At 37.3% G+C, this 21525-nt stretch overlaps 2 protein-coding genes across 2 annotated transcripts; one reads left to right on the top strand and one right to left on the bottom strand.

Moving 5' to 3' along the window:
- Nucleotides 1–2937: 2937 nt before the first annotated feature.
- On the bottom strand, nt 2938–4243 carry LOC306854196 (alpha-crystallin B chain-like; the record flags this gene model as incomplete). Its single annotated transcript, XM_079392019.1, has 3 exons — nt 2938–3129; nt 3406–3528; nt 4055–4243. 3 exons carry the CDS (start codon nt 4241–4243, stop codon nt 2938–2940), a joined length of 504 nt encoding a protein of 167 aa, XP_079248145.1.
- A 4293-nt stretch (nt 4244–8536) lies between these two features.
- Nucleotides 8537–21195, top strand: LOC306854615 (dixin-A). Its single transcript, XM_079392779.1, has 15 exons — nt 8537–9206; nt 11066–11175; nt 11260–11414; nt 12366–12452; nt 12560–12613; nt 12795–12845; nt 12995–13099; nt 13223–13276; nt 13415–13504; nt 13762–13833; nt 13932–14093; nt 18264–18330; nt 18661–18769; nt 20215–20323; nt 20416–21195. Exons 1-15 carry the CDS (start codon nt 9184–9186, stop codon nt 20497–20499), a joined length of 1332 nt encoding a protein of 443 aa, XP_079248905.1. The 5' UTR covers nt 8537–9183; the 3' UTR covers nt 20500–21195.
- Nucleotides 21196–21525: the final 330 nt, after the last annotated feature.

The following is a 21525-nucleotide window of genomic DNA, read 5'->3' as shown; positions in this document are numbered from 1 at the left end:
CCAGAAAGTCACATTGTATGATTTTTGAATAAATTAATTTACATTTTATTGCACGAAATAAGTATTTGATACAATAGAAAAATAGAACTTAATATTTGGTACAGAAACCTTTGTTTACAATTACAGAGGTCAGACGTTTCCTGTAGTTCTTGATCAGGTTTGCACACAATGCAGCAGGGATTTTGGCTCACTCCTCCATACAGGTCTTCTCCAGATCTTTCAGGTTTTGGGGCTGTCGCTGGGCAACACGGAGTTTCAGCTCCCTCCATAGATTTTCTATTGGGTTTAGGTCTGGAGACTGGCTAGGCCACACCAGGACCTTGAAATGCTTCTTATGGAGCCACTCATTTGTTGCCCTTGCTGTGTGTTTGGGTCATTGTTATGCTGGAAGACCCAGCCACGACCCATCTTCAATGCTCTTACTGAGGGAAGGAGGTTGTTGCCCAAAATCTCACGATACATGGCCCCATCCATCCTCCCCTCAATACGGTGCAGTTGTCCTGTCCCCTTTGCAGAAAAGCACCCAAAAGCATAATGTTTCCACCCCCATGCGTCACGGTTGGGATGGTGTTCTTGGGATTGTACTCATCCTTCTTCCTCCAAACACCGCGAGTGGAGTTTATACCAAAAAGTTCTATTTTGGTCTCATCTGACCAAATGACCTTCTCCCATGTTTCCTCTAGATCCTCCAGATGGTCTTTGGCAAACTTCAGACGGGCCTGGACATGTGCTGGCTTGAGCAGGGGGACCTTGCGCGCGCTGCAGGATTTTAATCCATGACGGTGTAGTGTGTTACTAATGGTAACCGTTGAGACTGTGGTCCCAGCTCTCTTCAGGTCATTGACCAGGTCCTCCCGTGTAGTTCTAGGCTGATCCCTCACCTTTCTCAGGATCATTGATACTCCACGAGGCGAGATCTTGCATGGAGCCCCAGTCCGAGGGAGATTGACAGTCATCTCGAATTTCTTCCATTTTCTAATAATTGCACCAACAATTGTTGCCTTCTCACCAAGCTGTTTGCCTATTGTCCTGTAGCCCATCCCAGCCTTGTGCAGGTCTACAATTTTGTCCCTAGTGTCCTTAGACAGCTCTTCAGTCTTGCCCATAGTGGAGAGGTTGGCGTCTGATTGATTGAGTGTGTGAACAGGTGTCTTTTATACAGGTAACGAGTTCAAACAGGTGCAATTAATACAGGTAATGAGTGGAGGATAGGAGGGCTTCTTAAAGACAAACTAACAGATCTGTGAGAGCCAGAATTCTTGCTGGTTGGTAGGTGATCAAATACTTATTTCATGCAATAAAATGGAAGTTAATTATTCAAAAATCATACAATGTGATTTTCTGGATTTTTAAAATATATTCTGTCTCTCACAGTTGAGGTGTACCTACGATGAAAATTACAGAACTCTCCATTCTTTTTAAGTGGGAAAACTTGAAAAATCAGCAGTGTATCAAATACTTATTTGCCCCACTATAATTTAAAGCTGTTAAAAAAAATTTACTGTAAAAAAAAAAAGAAAGGGAAAAAAAACCTTGAGGTGATGAATTATGAGAAATAACTTGTAGTCATTTAGTCCATTTTTAAAGCTTACTTGAAGCTTACTGAATCAAGTCACTTTGATGAACCTCGGATGTTTTTTGACGGCCCCGTCCCAATAGTTGAGAACCACTGAAATAGATTCTCTGGTAGAAAAAGAAGAATTGATTTATTCACAATTTATTTTGATTTCTTAGTTAAAACTTACACAGAAAAGTGTGAGGTATTTTGATACACTTTTATATTTTAAACCATTTTAAAAATAAGACTTTAAAATCTTAAAAAAAATATATTTATCTTTTGATTTTTAACATTCTATTGGTTAAAAAAGGCTAGATAGATAGATATAACTTTTTCCTCCCTTAATATGGTGTTCCCAGACACAACTGATCACTGAGTTAAAATATAAGTGCATGGCAAAGTAAAGAGTCATACTGTGTACAGTTTGATGTGGTTTATATTGCAACTGCTACAAATAATCTGATGGCCACAGAAGACCAGATGTCCTTCCCTGAGAGGGTAATGAACAAGCGGAAACAACCATTTATTTTTAGATTTTTTTAATGCTGAAAGCAGCTCCTGCAACAGTCACACTTACTTGTTAGTTGTAATGTCACGTTACGAGGTATGGAAAATGAAATATGAAGCACATTGGGAAAGACAGTGGACTAAATAAGAGGAATTAATTATTTCAATAACTACACCCCTGCCATCAGTAATCCAAACTTGTTTTTTGTGACGACCATAAATTTGATGATCCATGGTGTCTTCTTCTACCATTGACTGAGACAATGTATCTTACTGAGTCACAGAATCAATGTCACATATCACATATATAAGTTTACAAGGTCATCTTTATTACTGTCCATTAAGTGCAACAACATCAGCAAAACACATTTAACTTGGTCTGTTGGTTTAGAGACCCCAATATCAAATAAACAAGTGCAGCATACTTTACATTCAGATTAACAAAATATGCTGGAAAAATCACAAATGAGTTCATTATTCCAGCATTTATCAGTATTTTAGGCTGGGGATTTATTAAATACAAAAACAGTGTCCAGTGCTGCACAACATCCCGCTTCAATACTGCTTGCTCTCAAAGCCAAAGTTATAATCATAATCCAAGTCAACCACATAATTACATACAACATCCAACTGTAGGCCATAAATATAACAAACCAACTCCAATGACAACCTGCGTTCACTGACCTAAAGTACTGACTTACTATGCGTTTTGCATGATATTGTTTTGTTCACAATGGACAGGTGTATTTCAGGTTATATCACTTTGGGTCTACTGTGTTACATTTATGCACATGGTCTTAATAAAGTAGATGATTCTCTCAGTGGTTGGTTTTGTTTGGAGATGATTGGCAGAGATGTAGCTGTCAACAGCTTTACTTCTGCACTGGTGGCTTCTCTCCACAGGTGATGGAGATGTTGCGCTCAGGGATGTCCAGCATGTGGTGTGGTGTGCAGACGCTCAGTACACCATCGGAGGACAGAGAAGCGGTGATGGTACCTGGATCTACGCCGGCGGGGATCTTGTGCTTCCTGTGAAACTCCCTTGCCACAGCGCCATGCTCATCCTGTAAAAGAGACATATACTGTTTCTTCGAACTGAGGTATATCAATAACACAATAATGACGATCAAGGTCATGCACCCTTTAGAATTCAGTTGAGAATGTTTTCTTGAATTTAAATTGAATTTGAACTGAGGTAGAAAACAAGAACTAAAATTTGAATTTAAAACACGCAAAATGAAACTTTTAACAAGAAAATATACATACATAAACATAATATAACAAAAAAAAAAAAGTTCAAAATGGCGAATAAAATGAAGGTGAGTTTGTGTTTTTGTTACCTGCCGTTCGTCATGTTTCCCATGAATCTCAATAAAATCATCATTGATCTTGACCATCAGTTCATCTGGAGAGAAGTGCTTCACATCCAGGTTGATTACAAACCGATCTCTATCCATTCTCATCTGTGCGGGAGAATATGGCAAACTAAATATGAAAATCTCTGAAAACATACATAGTTTCTAATATTGTGATTGGCTTGTTTGAAGTTAAGGTTTTTAAAAGAGGCTCATCAAGGCTGTAATTATCAAAAATACAGTGAAACAGTAATGTTATGAAATATTTTTTATAATTTAAAATGTTTTATATTTGAATATATTGGAAAATGTAATTTATTCCTGTGATGGTAAAGCCGAATTTTCAAAATAATATTAATATCAAAATATGAATTTCTTAAAAAAAACCCTACTTACCAATTTTTGAAAGGTAGTGTATACTGGTATCTTTTTTTTTAAATTGTTGAATAAAATCATTAACTACCATGAATTAACAATGATGAATTAAAACAGTATACTTCTTAATTAAAAAGTGCTGTTAAAATAGTTTATTGCTTTTTGTATGCACTACAAGGTTAACAAATTGCATCTTATAGTAAAGTGTTTTTGGTAATGCCTAGATTGTATCAACATGATCTACAGAAACTGAACTCACCTCTGACATGCCACTGTCCCACCAGTTTGGAAAACGCCAGAAATAAGGTAGATAGTAAAACATGTAGAAAGGTGAAAAAAGGTCACTGCCAGGTGGGCGCTCTCCAAAATACTGGTCATAAATTCGATAAGGGAAGTAGCCTGGGAACCAGGGCCGATGGTACCAGGGATGTTGGATAGAAATTTCCATTGTATCTCAGCAAAGCGGCTGGAGCTGACAGCGGATCTGCTGCATGTTCTGCTGTGGGCCTGTATTTATGGCCCATCCGTAAACCTTATGTCAGCTACCTGCTGATCCGTCTCCAGTTATGAGCTAAAGTGTTTTTTGCTGCCCTCTTCCCCTCTGGCTCATTCAAACAAAAAGCTATTTAATCACCCTTCACTCTCTCTTAGATCATACAGTCTCAAACGCCGGGCTCTGAATAGTGTTAATGCCCCTCTGCTTACAAGCCTGGAAAAATATTTGCCTGGCTAAGTTAGAATGGTTCTGAGTGACGCCTCCATGTCAACTGGCCACATCCCAAGCAAACTCTTGTGCCAGGAGGGATTCTGCCCCCGTGCCCTGAACGGGAAACGGCCAGATCCTATCTGCTCCCTCCTGGCTGCATGCTATCAGAGGTGAACTCAGGCAGAAAGATTATATTTTGCCCTAAAATGGACGGGACTGCAGGAATCAGCAAGACTGGTGATCTGCTGTAATTCAGACGTGATAAATGAGCCCTCTAGGCCAAGAGCATCACCGCCGTCTCATCTGAGAGACACAGGTGTCGTGGAATAGGGCTGGAAACAATTGCAGATGCCAGGCCTGTGGCTGTTTTATTCAGCAAGTTTGTGATTAAAATATATACATTTTATATTTTGATTAATAATAAAAAAAGTTTGAAATCAAACAGTATTGTCATAATTGCAGCAGAATTGTCTTAAATGAGTAATTCACTAATGGCAAGAGGGGGTTTAATAAAAGTTGACTTTCTATGCAGTAGAAACAAATTTTTTTATAAATCTGCTACATAACCAGAGAAAACAGGGGAAAAGGGTGGTGGCTAAAAATGGCAGGAAAACTTCAACATCCATAATGCACTGCAGACTAATGAATGGGTATACAAAAATGTGGAGGTATGATCTGTCGTTTTCACAAAATCTTCATCCGGTGACTTCTGCTGACAAATAAATGTATATCTTTGTGTAGGTAACATGGAAAAATAATACACATTGTTCATTAACTTATACTGCTAACAATGTAATAATACAAAGCTGGTGAAAATCATTGAACTCAAAAAAGGTTAAAAGGTCCATTGCTATGCACATCTCACACAGAAGTCACTTTCAAACCGTGAAAATTGGCAGAACAATGGTAAATGTGACCACACCTTCAGCAAAAATGTAGGCCCTTCGAATATTGTGTTTAAGAAAGTGTTGTCTTCAAGTCTCAGTCACTCTTTCAAAGTTTGAAAACCACAAAAGTGATCATCGTGGTTGTACCAGATAAGCTTAGAAGTACATGCAAAGTAGGTTCGGACAGTATATACTGTACATACAAATGCTAATACACTTTGTAGCCTATGCTAAAAACTAGTGCATACACTATTTAACAGTGCATACTATAGTGTATAATATGTAGCACACACAGTCATATAGTCTATTTCGACAATATAGCACAAACTATATCATGCACAGATGACTTCTATGTATTCTTTGTTCAATATTGTGTAGTTATATTTACAAACCCGATTCCAAAAAAGTTGGGACACTGTACAAATTACGAATAAAAAAGGAATGCAATAATTTACAAATCTCATAAACTTATATTTTATTCACAATAGAATATAGATATAGATATAGAATATAGATAACATATCAAATGTTGAAAGTGAGACATTTTGAAATGTCATGCCAAATATTGGCTCATTTTGGATTTCATGAGAGCTACACATTCCAAAAAAGTTGGGACAGGTAGCAATAAGAGGCCGGAAAAGTTAAATGTACATATAAGGAACAGCTGGAGGACCAATTTGCAACTTATTAGGTCAATTGGCAACATGATTGGTATAAAAAGAGCCTCTCAGAGTGGCAGTGTCTCTCAGAAGTCAAGATGGCAAGAGGATCACCAATTCCCCCAATGCTGCGGCGAAAAATAGTGGAGAAATCAGAAAGGAGTTTCTCAGAGAAAAATTGCAAAGAGTTTGAAGTTATCATCATCTACAGTACATAATATCATCCAAAGATTCAGAGAATCTGGAACAATCTCTGTGCGTAAGGGTCAAGGCTGGAAAACCGTACTGGATGCCCGTGATCTTCGGGCCCTTAGACGGCACTGCATCACATACAGGAATGCTACTGTAATGGAAATCACAACATGGGCTCAGGAATACTTCCAGAAAACATTGTCGGTGAACACAATCCACCGTGCCATTTGCCGTTGCCGGCTAAAACTCTATAGGTCAAAAAAGAAGCCATAACTAAACATGATCCAGAAGCGCAGGCATTTTCTCTGGGCTGTGTTCTGTGGTCAGACGAATCAAAATTTGTTCTTTTTGGAAAATTGGGACGCCATGTCATCCGGACTAAAGAGGACAAGGACAACCCAAGTTGTTATCAGCGCTCAGTTCAGAAGCCTGCATCTCTGATGGTATGGGGTTGTATGAGTGCATGTGGCATGGGCAGCTTACACATCTGGAAAGGCACCATCAATGCTGAAAGGTATATCCAAGTTCTAGAACAACATATGCTCCCATTCAGACGTTGTCTCTTTCAGGGAAGACCTTGCATTTTCCAACATGACAATGCCAGACCACATACTGCATCAATTACAACATCATGGCTGCGTAGAAGGAGGATCCGGGTACTGAAATGGCCAGCCTGCAGTCCAGATCTTTCACCCATAGAAAACATTTGGCGCATCATAAAGAGGAAGATGCAACAAAGAAGACCTAAGACAGTTGAGCAACTAGAAGCCTGTATTAGACAAGAATGGGACAACATTCCTATTCCTAAACTTGAGCAACTTGTCTCCTCAGTCCCCAGACGTTTGCAGACTGTTATAAAAAGAAGAGGGGATGCCACACAGTGGTAAACATGGCCTTGTCCCAACTTTTTTGAGATGTGTTGATGCCATGAAATTTAAAATAAACTTATTTTCCCCTTAAAATTATACATTTTCTCAGTTTAAACATTTGATATGTCATCTATGTTGTATTCTGAATAAAATATTGAAATTTGAAACTTCCACATCATTGCATTCTGTTTTTATTCACAATTTGTACAGTGTCCCAACTTTTTTGGAATCGGGTTTGTATATATTATATATATGTACATGTTCATCATGACATATACCTACGAATGCAGTGGCAAGATGGGGGGAAGTTCAAATGAACAAAACTGCAATCTGACTGTGGTTTAACGTCTCTGAAATATAAGTAGCTTGCAACTTATAAGCTAAATTTACATACATAGGAGCTTTCCCACCACTGGCCTTGACTCTCTGAGTAATCTCTTCCAGTAATAGGTTTTTCTAATTCCACTCCAAATCCACAGCCAATATGATCATCCTGTTCCACACAAACTGGGAATGTAGCCATTTAGGGATAAATGGTTTTCATGCATAACCATGTCAGTGGATACTTTATTAAAACATAGATATAATGTATAAAGTAAAATGTATCTCTGTAACTGCACTATTTCGTCAGCTCTTTATTTTAAAAAACAATAACTGCATTATATCAAGCAATTAATTTAAATGTAAGTACATAGGAGTTAAGGCCTTCTAATATAAAGTGGGACCAAATATTTTTTTCAAAGTTGTAAATAAAGATTACTACTTCAGGTTTACTATTTTCTACAAAATTTAATTCAGTGTTACTTGCCTTTTCTTTGTAATTATTTATGAAACTTACAAGCAATTTCCGAGTGAAAATTGTTTCAAAGTAAACACCAGTTTTTTTCATTGTAACAAATATTATTAACAATTCTATTAACACATTCTCCCCATAGAATAAAAATGTAACACACACACACACAAAATAAATAAATAAATAAGTAAATAAATAGTAATAAAATAAAAATTCCTTAAAGAAAAACACCTAAAAATGTTTTTGCTAAATTGAATCCAAGTAATTTCACAGTGATTTCAGTAATCATCACTGGAGACAGTGTGGTGGAACAGTATGTTTTTCTCTGATTTTAAGCTGACGTGGTCATACTCAACATCCTCTTTCTCTCCGACTTTCACACACACACACACACACACACACACACATTCACTCCCTCATTTTGCCATAATACAATAGTATAAGATGTAATTCACATGGTGAAAAAAGCACTAATCATAACCTACATGTTTTTGCTTTTATGAAACTGGTTATTTAAAGTGTGTCATCTTCACACAGAGGACACGTCCAGTCAGCATGGTTTACTGGAGACGCCCATTTTTTTCATCCTGCCCACATCCACCCACCCCCTTGCTTCCCGGAGCCCACCGCTCTGTGCGAAAGGGAAGGGTGAAGATGGAGGAGGGGAGGGTAAACAGAGCCGGGCTGAACCATGTCTGACTCCTGAAAAAAAAAGGAACAAGGGAGGAGGAAGACGAGGAGCGAAGAGAAACAGAAGGGCAGAGAAAAAATACCTTAAAACTGCCTCGAGAGAGGCACAAAAACAGGGAGAATGAGAAACAGGAGTCACAGAAGATGTTGTAGAGATTCAAGAAGGGGGACGGGAGACCATTCAAAAGCTCTTCTCTCCCCTGTTGTGGCTCAGAACTGAAAGCAGGATTACCTCATGCTTCTTATCATAGAAACACATGCTGCCTCTGATCGGGATTTTCAACCTTGAGTCTGTGGGAACACCCATTTAATCTGGGTTTACAGCACTGTCCAAAGGAAGACCTGCCAAACAAGCAGGTTGGGTTCACACGGACCGGGACATTCGCATGGGCTGGGATCTGTTCTCCATCATCATCTCCATCAGACTAGACTGGCAGCTACGTGGACACTGGGATTTGTGAGCGGGTCTCTGCTGTGCACACCCTTTGGACCAGCGCTGTGCCATCTGCTATGTTGATGACACACTGCTGCTTCCTCGAACCCTACGGGTTGGGCTGGATTAGAATGGGAGGTTAAAAGGGCAAATAGCATCATGGGAGCCAAACAAATGAAATGGTATGCATTAAATTCCACAGCTCCCTGTCTCGTTTTTCTTTCCTGTGTCCATCTTCAATTCCATTCCATTTCAGATGTCCCAGGAAATTATATTCATACTATTATATCATTTTCTTCATTTGACTGCAATATGTGCTATTATATGTGGCTGTATGTGAATATTATAACTCTCCCTATGAATGTATGTCTCAATTGTGCCTATAAGATTGATGTGTGGGTGTTGCCTGCTATTGTGAAGTCACCTAGCAACCGGGAATCACTGGCTTCAATATGGTCAGTGCCATCTGCATGCTCTGTAGATGTTCAGATATATGAATCCACTATCCACACATTGATGTGTTGACAGTTAGATGGGTTTTTGATACACAGTGCATCATAAAGAGGTCATACAAGTGTTCTCACATGCAAATGTTTCATTTAGAGTTAGAGTCATTAATTTATTATAAAACAGGCTACTTGGTCTCTTTGGACCAGCCTCAAAAACAGTAAATATGGTATGGCAGTGGATATTTATGGAATATCACATGAGTAAGAGTGATGTTGTTCGTAACATGATGGCTAAGAGGTTATTTACACAGAACATGATTTTGCATTGAAAAACGCGAGACACAGGGTAGATGAATAAAAAAAATTCAAGGTCTCGTTGACCTATAGCAAGCTGCTTGGTTTGAAAGTGTTAATGTGACATCTAGATTGAAACAGTTCAATAAACAAGAAGTTAGAATAATATATTGGCAGTTACTTTGTCTATTTCTGCTCTGCCGATAAAAATATATCCAACAACGTTACGAATCTCTGAGCAAAACCCACAATACTGGCCTTCCTGAATAAATGAGTGTTCAACAAAGCAGTTGAGAGAATGATTCAGTGATTAATTCAGAAAGACTTTCAGCGTTTGTTTACTAAATGAATCATTGTTTGTAACGAACTGGTTGAGTATATGATTCAATGACTCATTCACAAAGACATTTAGCTGTTTTGTTTTGAATGAATGGTCGAGTGAATGATTCAATAATTCTCTCACAAAGACAATAACGTCACACTACAAATTGGTGTAATCATGCAAGCTGCAGAAAGAGTTACTGAAATGTCTTCTTATTTTATCCCCACAGCTTGGAACAAAATAAAATGGGTTATGAAACTAATCCATTGCATAGGTATCTGTCACAAATAAACAAAACAAATGTCCATAATGCATTGTGAATGTAAAGTACAGTGTGATATGAATATATCTTATATCTGGAGTGGTTTACTATAAATCAGCATGCTCCTCATTGTATAAATAATCAACATTCAGCAACATGACACCCCTCAGAGCAGCATTCTGCTATAATTTCATGCCTGTGTACACATCCCTTTATGTAGTCATTTTCAGAACCTTAATCAAGGAGATGTAATCCTGGTTAATAGTTCTTATCAAAATGTCATTATCAGTTTACGCAAACAAGACTGAATTGATGATGCTAATCAACTGAGAGAGCTGCTTTGTGTCTTATTCTGTGTGACAGACTTCATTCTGTCTTCATTTCTTTGTTAGAATTATCTCAACTTTAATATCATATTCCCGTGCCAGAGGAACAGCTAGGGGTGTTGGAGATTTCATCCATTGAAAATAGATGAATGACATGTGGCTTAGGAATGCTCTGGAACTCTTATTAGTGTGGTTTGAAACCGAAAACCTGGATGAAAATTGTGACATGTCTATTGTAACTGGAATTTCCCTATTTTTTAGTTCAGTTGCATGCGATTAAAGTGAACATATTATACCTTATGTACACAAAAGGCTTTCATTGTGATCAAATTACTCCAGGTGGTTGCATGATAATCTTCTTCACTGATTCTCTGCAACATTTCTCCAGTCTCAGTTCATCCAGTCCAGCACACACACCCAAGGAGGAGTATATTATTGCCAAATCTGAAGATTCAGGAGAGCTAGTGGGAAACCACACGGAGCAACCACAAAGCCTAGGTAGGTTGTTTTCCTTACTTGGCCCTACTTTCTATACTTTTTCAATATGTTTCTTATATTTTGTTGTATTTGTTTCCTTTGAAGAGGATGTAGTGAAATCCTCAGCCACTGAGACGTCTCCTGGCCCAGAGCATGCTGGGAAAGAGGAAAGCAGCACATGGGAGGAACAGCTGTGTGCCCAGCAGGAACAGCTGGAGAAGGAGATGCAGGAGACCAGGAAAATGGTGACAAGGCTTCAGGTGAGTTAATTGTACACATTTAAATATGGGTGCTTTTGCGACATCAGGCTTTTTATGTCAAATCAAACAAAAAATATGATACCTTGCAAGTTACAGAAAGTAAGATTTTGTTTCCTTTGTTCTGCATTAAATTAGAATGCATTAAAACTGATAAATAGTGACAGTAAAAGACATAATGTTGCAAAATATTTGCATTTAAAAAGAAATACAGTTTTTTGAACTTTCTATTTATTGAAGAATCTTGAAGAAAATGTAGCACTTTTCACAAAACCATTTTACACAGAATAACTGGATTTCAACGTTGATAATAATAAGAAATAATTCTTGCAAATCAGCATATCGGGACGATTTCTGAAGGATCGTGTCACATTGAAGACTGGAGTGATGCTGCTGAAAATTCAGCTTTGCATCACAGGAATAAACTACATTTTATAATTTTTTTAATAAAATTTAAAAATGAAATATAAATATAAAATACGTGTTTTGAAATTGTAATATAAAAAATTAAAAATCTTTCAGACCCCAAAACGTTTGATTGGTGTATATAATGTGAAAATATGATTTAACTGTGTGTATTTATAATACATATGCTAATATAATGCTATACAATTATGAATATTTTAATATTAATATAAATAATAATAATTAAAAACAAATAATTACCACCACTATAATTTTCAAAGGCTGCTTTTATTTCAACGGTATCAACGTTTTTGTATACGATATCTTATATATCTAATGCAACTAGAAGAGAGATAAAAATCCAGATAATAAGGAGACTGATAAGGAAGATACAGTTTTAAAGAGAAGCGTGTTAGTCTAATCATCAAACAGCATCAGAGGCTGATCACATGATCTCTGTTGTTTGGACGACTGTTGGTTCAACAGCTTATGTTCACAGTACCTCAGTGCTTTAGAAACCTCATGCTCACTGTACACATCTTTATTCAGGCCTTACTGCTGCATGGGTCTCTACCTGAGGACGAACAGACATCTACTCTGAGCTTTGGAGACAGTACCAGCTCAGAGCAACAGCTGGTATTCCATCATTCTGCTTTTCTGTGCTTTCCTAGGAATAATGTGCATGTCTCATTTACAGTCTATTTTGGTAATAATGACATATTTGTTTTATCCTGCTATTGAAGATCTTAATCCGCAGTCGTCTGGACCAGAGTATGGAGGAGTCCTTAGATCTGAAGGTAAATTAAATGATGAAAAAATAATTATTTATAATCAAAAATTACTGATGCATAATATATAGATAGATAGATTATTATTTTTTTTTTTTTAAAAAGCTAAAAAAAAGCTAAATATACTGCAGTTTGTGTATTGAATGAGAGTTGTAATGTGTATTTTTGTTTGTTTGTTTTTTGTTTGCAGAGAGAACTTTTAAGATACAAGCAGGAGGCACGTAATCTGCAGGCTATTAAGGTGAGACAATGTGAAAAGTATTATTATAATACAGAAGTGTGGATAATCATTCACTTCTTTAATTTCATCATTAGCTTTTGCAGTGTACACCAGATTTGTTGCCATTTGGCATAATTAAGGTTTGTTCCTGTGTCCATCTGTCTGCCTAGGATGCCTTGCAGCAGAGAATGTCTGTGCAGGAAGACTCAGTGCTGCAGCTCAAACAGGAGCTGCTCAGATCCAGCATGACCAGAGAGGAGCTGGAGGGACAGAATGTGAGTCTGACATCAACTCTAAATTAAAATGTGTAGAAATAATAAAAATACATGTAGGTGCATTTGATTCTTCTTTATAAATGTGTCAACTATATCAAGGTTTATTCAGTATTCTTTTTTTAGGTGGAACTAGAAAGGAAGCTGAGCGAACGAAACAGATTGCTGAGTGAATACAAAGTAGGCAAATTTATCCTAATCCATTTAGTGTTCACGTTAGTTCTCAGCAGGTTTTGCTGCAATTTTTTTGGCAACCCGCTGGTCTATATAATACATTCATGAAAATACTTTTTCTGTCACATGCACTTGTCTCCGTAGAAAGAACTCGGGCAGAAAGACAGACTTCTTCAGCAGCAGCAGTCAAAACTGGATGATGCACTGCGCAGGATAAGTGAAAGCTATCATAGGGTAACTGAATGAACTACTACGGCAAAATGGGGCCTATTTGTGCAATATTTGTACATCCTACCAACATTTTATATTGTAATAATACATAAATGCTCTGTAGATATAATCTATTCCACTAGAGGGGGCCATAGCACACCAACAATCTCCTGGCCTTCCTAAATGTTTTTAGCTTTGTATTTCTTAGACATTCCCTGATTCCCATCAAATTAGTAAATTTGAAGTGTTCTACATTAACAATACCAAATTGTCTGCTCCAGTTGTCAGGCTGTGAGAATAATGGCTACAGTCACATGATGGACACATCCTCCGCTGTTTTCCAACACAGAATAGTGAGTCATGTCATTCTTCATTTTAAAAAGAATTTGCTTAATTTGTTATAAATCGGTGTATTGTTTGTCCTCTGGTTTTGGCTGTATGTGTGCGTCAGGGGGACGAGCTACAGCTTGTGCGAGATGCTCTGCGCAGTCTGAGGGACAGTTTCAGCGGTCATGACCCGCAGCACCACACACTGGACACACTGGAGCAGGGTGTAGCCAGTCTGGTGGACCGCCTCCACACCACAGAGAACAAGAAAAGGCAGGAGAGAGAGGCAAGGCCAACCTTTACCTTTATCCAATTCTGCATTACAGTAAAGTTGCTATGAAACGGAAGTAGCGACAGATATTCTCTTGTAATGTGAAGTCCATTCAACTTTAAAGAATAATACAGGGACTTGGTTCTATGCATCATGATTCACAAACCCACTCCGAATTCCCAATCTAAATCAAATGATTTGCGATTCACACTCTGAACTCAAGATCTGAATAATGAATGATTCACAAACTCGTACCGAATTTCTGATCTAAATAAAAAGATTCAGGATGCATGCTCCAAAGTTCCGATCTGAATCCAAAAAGATTTGAAAACCCCTTCCAAAGTACTGATCTAAATCAAACGATTTGCAAACCTGGGGCCGGATTCACGAAACATTCTTAAGAAGAAATTTCTTCTTAACTGCCATTTTCTTCTTATTTTTTAACTTAAGAAAAAAGTTAAGAATATTTTGTATTCCCAAACATTCTTCTTAAGAATATTCTTATCTTTTTTCTTAAGATTGTTCTTAAGACAAAAATGAAGAAGAATTCAAATTCTTGAAAAGAATCTTCTTAAAAATCATCGTAAATAACTTCTTAAATTTAGGACAGCCCTAGACTTGTCTTAAATCCAAAACAGTAAGAATTATTTAATGAATTTATTGGGTTATTTCAAAATAATTGTTATATTTAAGCATTACAACAACGTTAGCTACATATAGCCTAATACATAGTATGACAATTAATAGCGATGTGCGCGAGTTTTCTGAAGCGACAGCGATGACTGATAATGTAAACAATGATCGGTCATGATTACCCTGTGTGTGACACTACTGTTTGCTAACTTCAAAACTCAGTAGCAACTCTACAAAAACGAGTAAGATAGGTAACTTTAACTGGACGCTATTATTTTAGCTTATAAATACAACATAATCTTTGGCAGTATGCAGCGCATATGACTGTGTAACGCGGATACACATACCGGAAGCGTTCACTCGGCTGAGAGCAAAAACACAGCACTACAAAACTGAATGAAACAGATCGCTGCGGCTTGAGACAGGCTGTTCAAAAACATGCCGCATTAAAAATGTAAAGCTGAGCGCCAGTCAAAATCGCGACAAAAAAAGTGTACGTGCTTACTATGATTATTAGGGTAATCTGCAGGAAGCGCAAAAAGACAATAAGAGTTTAGACTGTCATTTTCTTCTTAAGAAAAAAATTAAGATGTTCTTAAGAATATATTTGAGAACTTATTAAGAATTTTTCAAGAATTGCACTTAAGAACATTCTTACGAACTTCGTATAATTTATCTTAAGAAATTTCTTAACTTATTTCTTAAGAAGATTTTCGTGAATCCGGCCCCCTGCTCCGAAGTTAAAGATCTAAATCACATGATTTGCGATACGCGCTCTGAAGTCCCGATCTGAATCAAATGATTCACAATGTGCGATCCGATTGTAGCACTTTGAAACAGTGATTCATTTTGTGATGCAACTGATTCTGAGTTTCGAAAAGCTCAAAAACTATGGCCCTGCCCCAAATTGCACAGTAAACCCTCGCGGTCTTCCCCTGAGTCTGCACTTTTGTGATGTAATGCCGCTTTGACTGTCGGGTAGAAGACTGCTGCGGAGCTCGCACAAAGAGTATAGTAGATCTTCTATATTCGTTGGCTCGCACCAGTGCAGGCCCGCCAGAAGTGCTTATCGAGGGTGCATAACGGCTGCAAAGGGGGCGCTCGCAAGCACCCTACTGAACACTAAAATAAAGAATGGGACACCGTACGGTCTCGTGGACTTAATGGACGCACACGCGGTGGTCCGCAAGACTGAAAGTACACATGAAGTGTTCCATTTGGGACAGGGCCTATGACAAAAATGTTTGCTGACGAGCTTTTTTCCTATGACTAAGATGTATGGAGCGAGCCCTTTATGGGACATGGTGGTGGGAAACAATTCGGCGTGGGAGGAAAACATATTTTTCAAATGCTTTGCGTTCTCTCGCAAAACTTTTGCGTTCCCTCAAGAAACTTTGCGTTCCCTTGCAAAACTTTTGTTCTCGCAAATATATTTGCGTTCCCTTGCCAAAACTTTTGCGTTATCTCGTAAAGATATTTGAGTTCTCTCGCAAAACCAGTTGAGTTCGGACAAACTCTTCCTATTTACTTTACAGCTTGCAGTGGTTACAGCTCATATGTTCACATGGTGCGATTCCTGGAGTTTTATTTTGAACTTGGACTCAATAAAGTAATACAGTCAGTGCTTAGTTCAAGGCACGGTTTTGGGACATTCTAAAACGCTTAAAGTGGCTTAGTGTTTTAAAACAGTGACATTGGAGGACTAAATTCGATAATAATAAATACTAATAAAATTATTAGGCTAATATTAATAACCTTATCAATAATATTACTATTAATAAAGCAGAATAGCCCAGAATATGAATGCAACGGATTTGGTATTTTTAAATCACCGTTTTCATTCATTAGCCTAAGAGTATTATGGGGGAGAAAAAGCTTACGTGCAGGGCGTTGCTTTCATATTCTGGGCTATTCTGCTTAGTAATATTACTAATAAGGTTATTAATATTAGCCTAATAATTTTATCAGCTTTTATTATTATGAAATTTGGTCCTCCAATGTCACTATTTTAAAACATTAAGCCACATTAAGCGTAGAATGTCCCAAAACCGTGCCTTGAACTAATCACTGACTGTATTTCTTTATTTGAGTCCAAGTTCAAAATAAAACTCTATGAACCGCTCCATTGTGAACGTAAGGAGCTGTATGAACTACTGCAAGCTGTAAAGTAAACAGGAAGAGTTTGTCCAAACTCAACTGGTTTTGCGAGGGAATGCAAAGTTTCTCAAGGGAACACAAAAGTTTTGCGAGAGAACACAAAACACTCCCACCCCCGAATTTTTTCCACCACCATGTCCCATAAAGGGCTCCGTAAAGATGAGACGAAGAGGAGACAACAATAAGGTCAATAAACGATAACTATGACTATATCCACATCCAATTTCATTGATGAAAAAAGACGAGACTAAAATGTATATAAAAAAAAATGACCAAAAACCTCAAAATATTGTGGACTGCTCTACACGCCTCTACTAAGAGAACTTTCATGTGTTCGGTTGCCAGATATCAAGGAGGGTTTACTGGGCTAAATATTGTAACAGCTATTTTTACTCTTAACTGCTTGTAACACTCACATTTAATCACATATTTCAGATCAGCAACAACTGACATGAAAGGAATAGTTCACCCCAAAATGAAAATTTTGTCATCGTTTACTCACCCTCATGTCGTTCCAAACCTGTATGTATTTCTTTCTTTTTTTGAACACAAGAGAAGATATTTTGAAGAATGCTGGCACTATTTAATGAAGTGAAGGTGAGTAAATGACAAAATTGCAAAATTCCTTTAAATTTCCCATAAACAACGTTTCTTATGCTCAAATAGAAAAAAAGCTCAAATTTCAGGCTAGACCGACAATGTAGTCCTAAGTGCGTGTCTCAGAACACAGACTGTCCTAGCTTTCCAGTCAAGATAAATCTGCCAACCTTATAAGGGTACTACGGTGTAAGAACAATCATTGCTAACATTGAAGGGTCATTCCAAACCAAAGTGCTCTAAAATAGCCACTTCAAAGGGCCATTTGGAATGAGGGATTTTGAAGTGTACAATTGATGGATACTTCACTCAGGTTAAATTTTTTATGTCCTAATTGGCTCGGCAAGATGATGCATACACCCTTACTCCCTTTATAGATCTTTCTCTGTAGGGAAAGCCCTTTGAAGGGATTAGGACATTAGCCACATTCAGAATGGAATGCAGACTGTTTTTTATGGCAAACAGAGACCCTAATGGCAGCTGCAATGACACAACGACTTTACCAATTTGCGAATGGCTCTTTTATTTAGAAGGCAGGACTTATTCCACATTGAGTTTTCTCCCATTCATAAGTAATGTGAGTGGACCATGTTTGTATATCTAAAGCCTTTGGAAAAGTCCTGCATACACCACCAGAAAGAAGTCTATCGTTTTAGTTATTTTTGAATAAACATTACAAGGTCAAAATATTTTAAAACATATGAACATACAAATTGTTCACAAGTTCTAGAACATACACTTAGAAAATAAGAAAAATTTTCATTTCATGCAAATTTTACAACCTTTGTACCACCACAGGGTTCAACCAGGTCTCCTGGACGAAAAGCCAATCCCACAGACCGAGAATCATGGCCGTCAAGTTCAAGTAGGTCACTTCAATGTTATTCTGCTAGAAATTCATGCAGGGTCTAACTTTTTAGATCAACGAATGGCTTTCCTGTAACCTTTCTGGTCATTTGTGATTATTGGATTTAAAAATCATTCACATTCAAACTGAATTTTTCATCTCTATCTGTGAAAAGATTAACTAAAAACTAAAAACTGACTCAAAAGAATGATTTGCTCACAAATTTAACATTCAAGTTTTACTCTTGAATTTACAAACGAATTGCTAGATTCGATTTTTCAAGAAAAGCATAACTAGAAAGACTTTATCAATTTACATGACTTTCAATGCTTGTTATTGTTTTTCCAGAGATGGCTCATTCTCACAGTAGCCCTGTTCTCAGTGCGGCAGCCTCAACCAAAGTACTCTACTACACAGATCGCTCTCTCACACCCTTCCTAGTCAACATCCCTAAGAGGTGACAGCAATAATGACATCATAGCATCATTGTATAGAGCAGGGATGCAACAATACCATTTTTTCCAGAACCGATCCGATACTGAAAATTCTGAGTATCTGCCGATACTGATCCAATCCGATACCAGCGCAGTTTTTTTTTTTAAACAATGTAGAATTTCTATACTTCTCTGTGTTGACCTGATCGTCACTCTTTTCTGTGTTAAACAATTTACTACATATACATAACTTCATTTTAATGAAAAATAACAAATGAAAAAATATATAATAATAATCTATGACAAAAATACTATTATAAACTAGATTAGTGGATAATTCAGCAGCAAAAGATATTCTAGAAAAATCATGGGTGCACAATAATTTTATTAAACCTAGTGAAACATTTTTATTCACAAATAAAAGTGAATAAGTGTAGGACTAAATCTGGTAAAATGGTACACATTGCTCTTTGTATCGTTGTAAAATACATTCATGAAAAACAAGCAAACATTTATATATAAATATATAATATAAAATTAAAAGACATTTCTTTTACATCTATAGCACAGTAATGAAGGCAGCAACATATGATAGATAGGACAGAACAAGAAAGACTATTAATAATCTTTCATTGGGCAAAAGTATTATAAAACGAAAGGCTCCAATACAGAGCGGCACAAAGCACTTATGCGTATCCCGTGCGCAGAATGATGCGCTTGAAGCGACACGGAGTCACAGCATGCAGGCTGTGCAGCCCTCCGAGTCCAAGTAGGGCTCGCTGCAGTCCACAAGATCCAGGGGGCGTGGTTGGATCCACATCTAGGGGGTGGAGATTGGTAGATTTAGGGGTGGAGAAGGGGTGGATTTAGGGAGCAGGGGGTGGAGATGGTTAGGTTTAGGTAAATGTAAGATGGGAGGAGTTGGATCTGGATCCAACCACGTCCCCTGGATCTTGTGGGCTGCAGCAAGGTGCTCCTCTCTGAGTCCACATAGAAAAGTTAAAAGTACAAAGGGAAAAGATATTGATGCATAGTGTATTAAATCTGTGTGTTAGTTTATTGATTCGTTTCTTTACAGTTTAAACCTCAGTTACTGTGCGCTCTTGAAGAGAGTTTGACTGTAGTAACCGCAGACATACAGCCGCAGCGGAGAGAAGAGTTTACCTGAACTTGAATTTAATGACTTAAATATTCATCTGTACCTCAGATTAAACTATGGAACCGCTTCAGAACACTTTAAATATAGTGCACGAAAACTTTATGGTGCTTTATAATGTTTTTGTGCCTTTCGTGGGGCTCAACAATAACACAGAGTAGTATACGCACAATATCGGATTTGGATCGGTCTCGTCTGACCGATCCAGCAGAAAATGACCGTATCGGAGCCGATACCGATACTGAGTATAGGATCGATGCATCCCTAGTGTAGAGATTTAATCCATAAGTCTCCTGATCTAAATATCAACAGGCTGGGGGATGTTACGCTACAGGACTTCAAGGCGGCTGTGGATAGACATGGCAGTTTCAGATATCACTTCAAATCTCTGGATCCAGAGTTTGGAACGGTGAAGGAAGAGGTAAAATCACAACCAATCAGGAGTAATTTAGTACTCCAACATATCAGTAGCGATTGGTCTAGGTCAAACTCTAAATGTGTGGCATCTTTCAGGTGTTCCAAGACGATGCTGTTATTCCTGGATGGGAAGGGAAGATCGTCGCATGGGTGGAGGAGGATCATGGAGAGGGAAGATAGAGCATGAGGGTTTCAATCCATTCAGAATGTATGTTTTACCCTACAGATATACCTCATCCCTGCAAAACTCTGAAGCCTTTGTCCTGTCCTAACTGTGAATTTCAAAATACGTGTTTGTAAAATAGTATATATGCATTTTGAAGAATGAAAGAAGAATGTTTTTTTAAGGTTATTAAAAAAAAAGGTTTACAGCTAAATACAGATTGTTGAGTGTATTGAGGTTATGGTACATTTTGTTTTGCAAAAGCTATTATATCAGCAATGCCATTGTGATAAGTGACCAAGAAAAGATTTAAAACTGTATGTGTCTTGTACAGTGACAAATAATAAACATGTTGCATTAGTTACTGACAAGCATATCACACATTGTGTGCATGTATTGTCCTGCCAGAAAAATGTCATTTTAAGAAAACATATCATCAAAAATGTCCGCACATTCACGGTAATATATTTTTCACTAAAATGTATGTCAAGCTTTCTTGACTATCCTTTGAAAATAAGGGGTGGTAAAAGCAGGGACCACTTTGTTTGTAAAACAAATTTGTAACATTTGAACATATTGAAATATTCCTTTTGAAAATGATTGTACTTTTCCTATCAAGTTTGCATGTCTGTTCATAGTGTTTGGTATCTGTGTTGTAAATGCAAATGCAGTTGACACTTGTCCACCTTTTATTAAAGGATTTCTGTGCACAGATGGAGGGTTTTTTGTGTGTCATATTGGTAATCTGCTGATATTAGAGTTTTTGTTTTTCACTTTTGGTATTTGATATTTAATTTATATGGATATTTTTTTTAGTTTATACTTATTTTCCATACTAGCATTTACTTCAGCAAATCTAAAAATTAATATAAATTTTTCATACTGTACTTTACAATGATGTGATATCTAAATTCACTTTAAAATGAGAGATTTTAGTTTTTAGTGTTCTATATTTTTTTTTATTATTTAAACAAAATAATTCGGAAAATTAATATCAAATAAATATTAAACTTAATAATTTTATTTTAACAGCAATAACATGA

The sequence above is a fragment of the Barbus barbus genome (genome assembly GCF_936440315.1).
Source record: "Barbus barbus genome assembly, chromosome: 34".
Lineage (NCBI taxonomy): Eukaryota > Metazoa > Chordata > Actinopteri > Cypriniformes > Cyprinidae > Barbus > Barbus barbus.
This window is presented reverse-complemented; position numbering and strand designations above follow the sequence as displayed.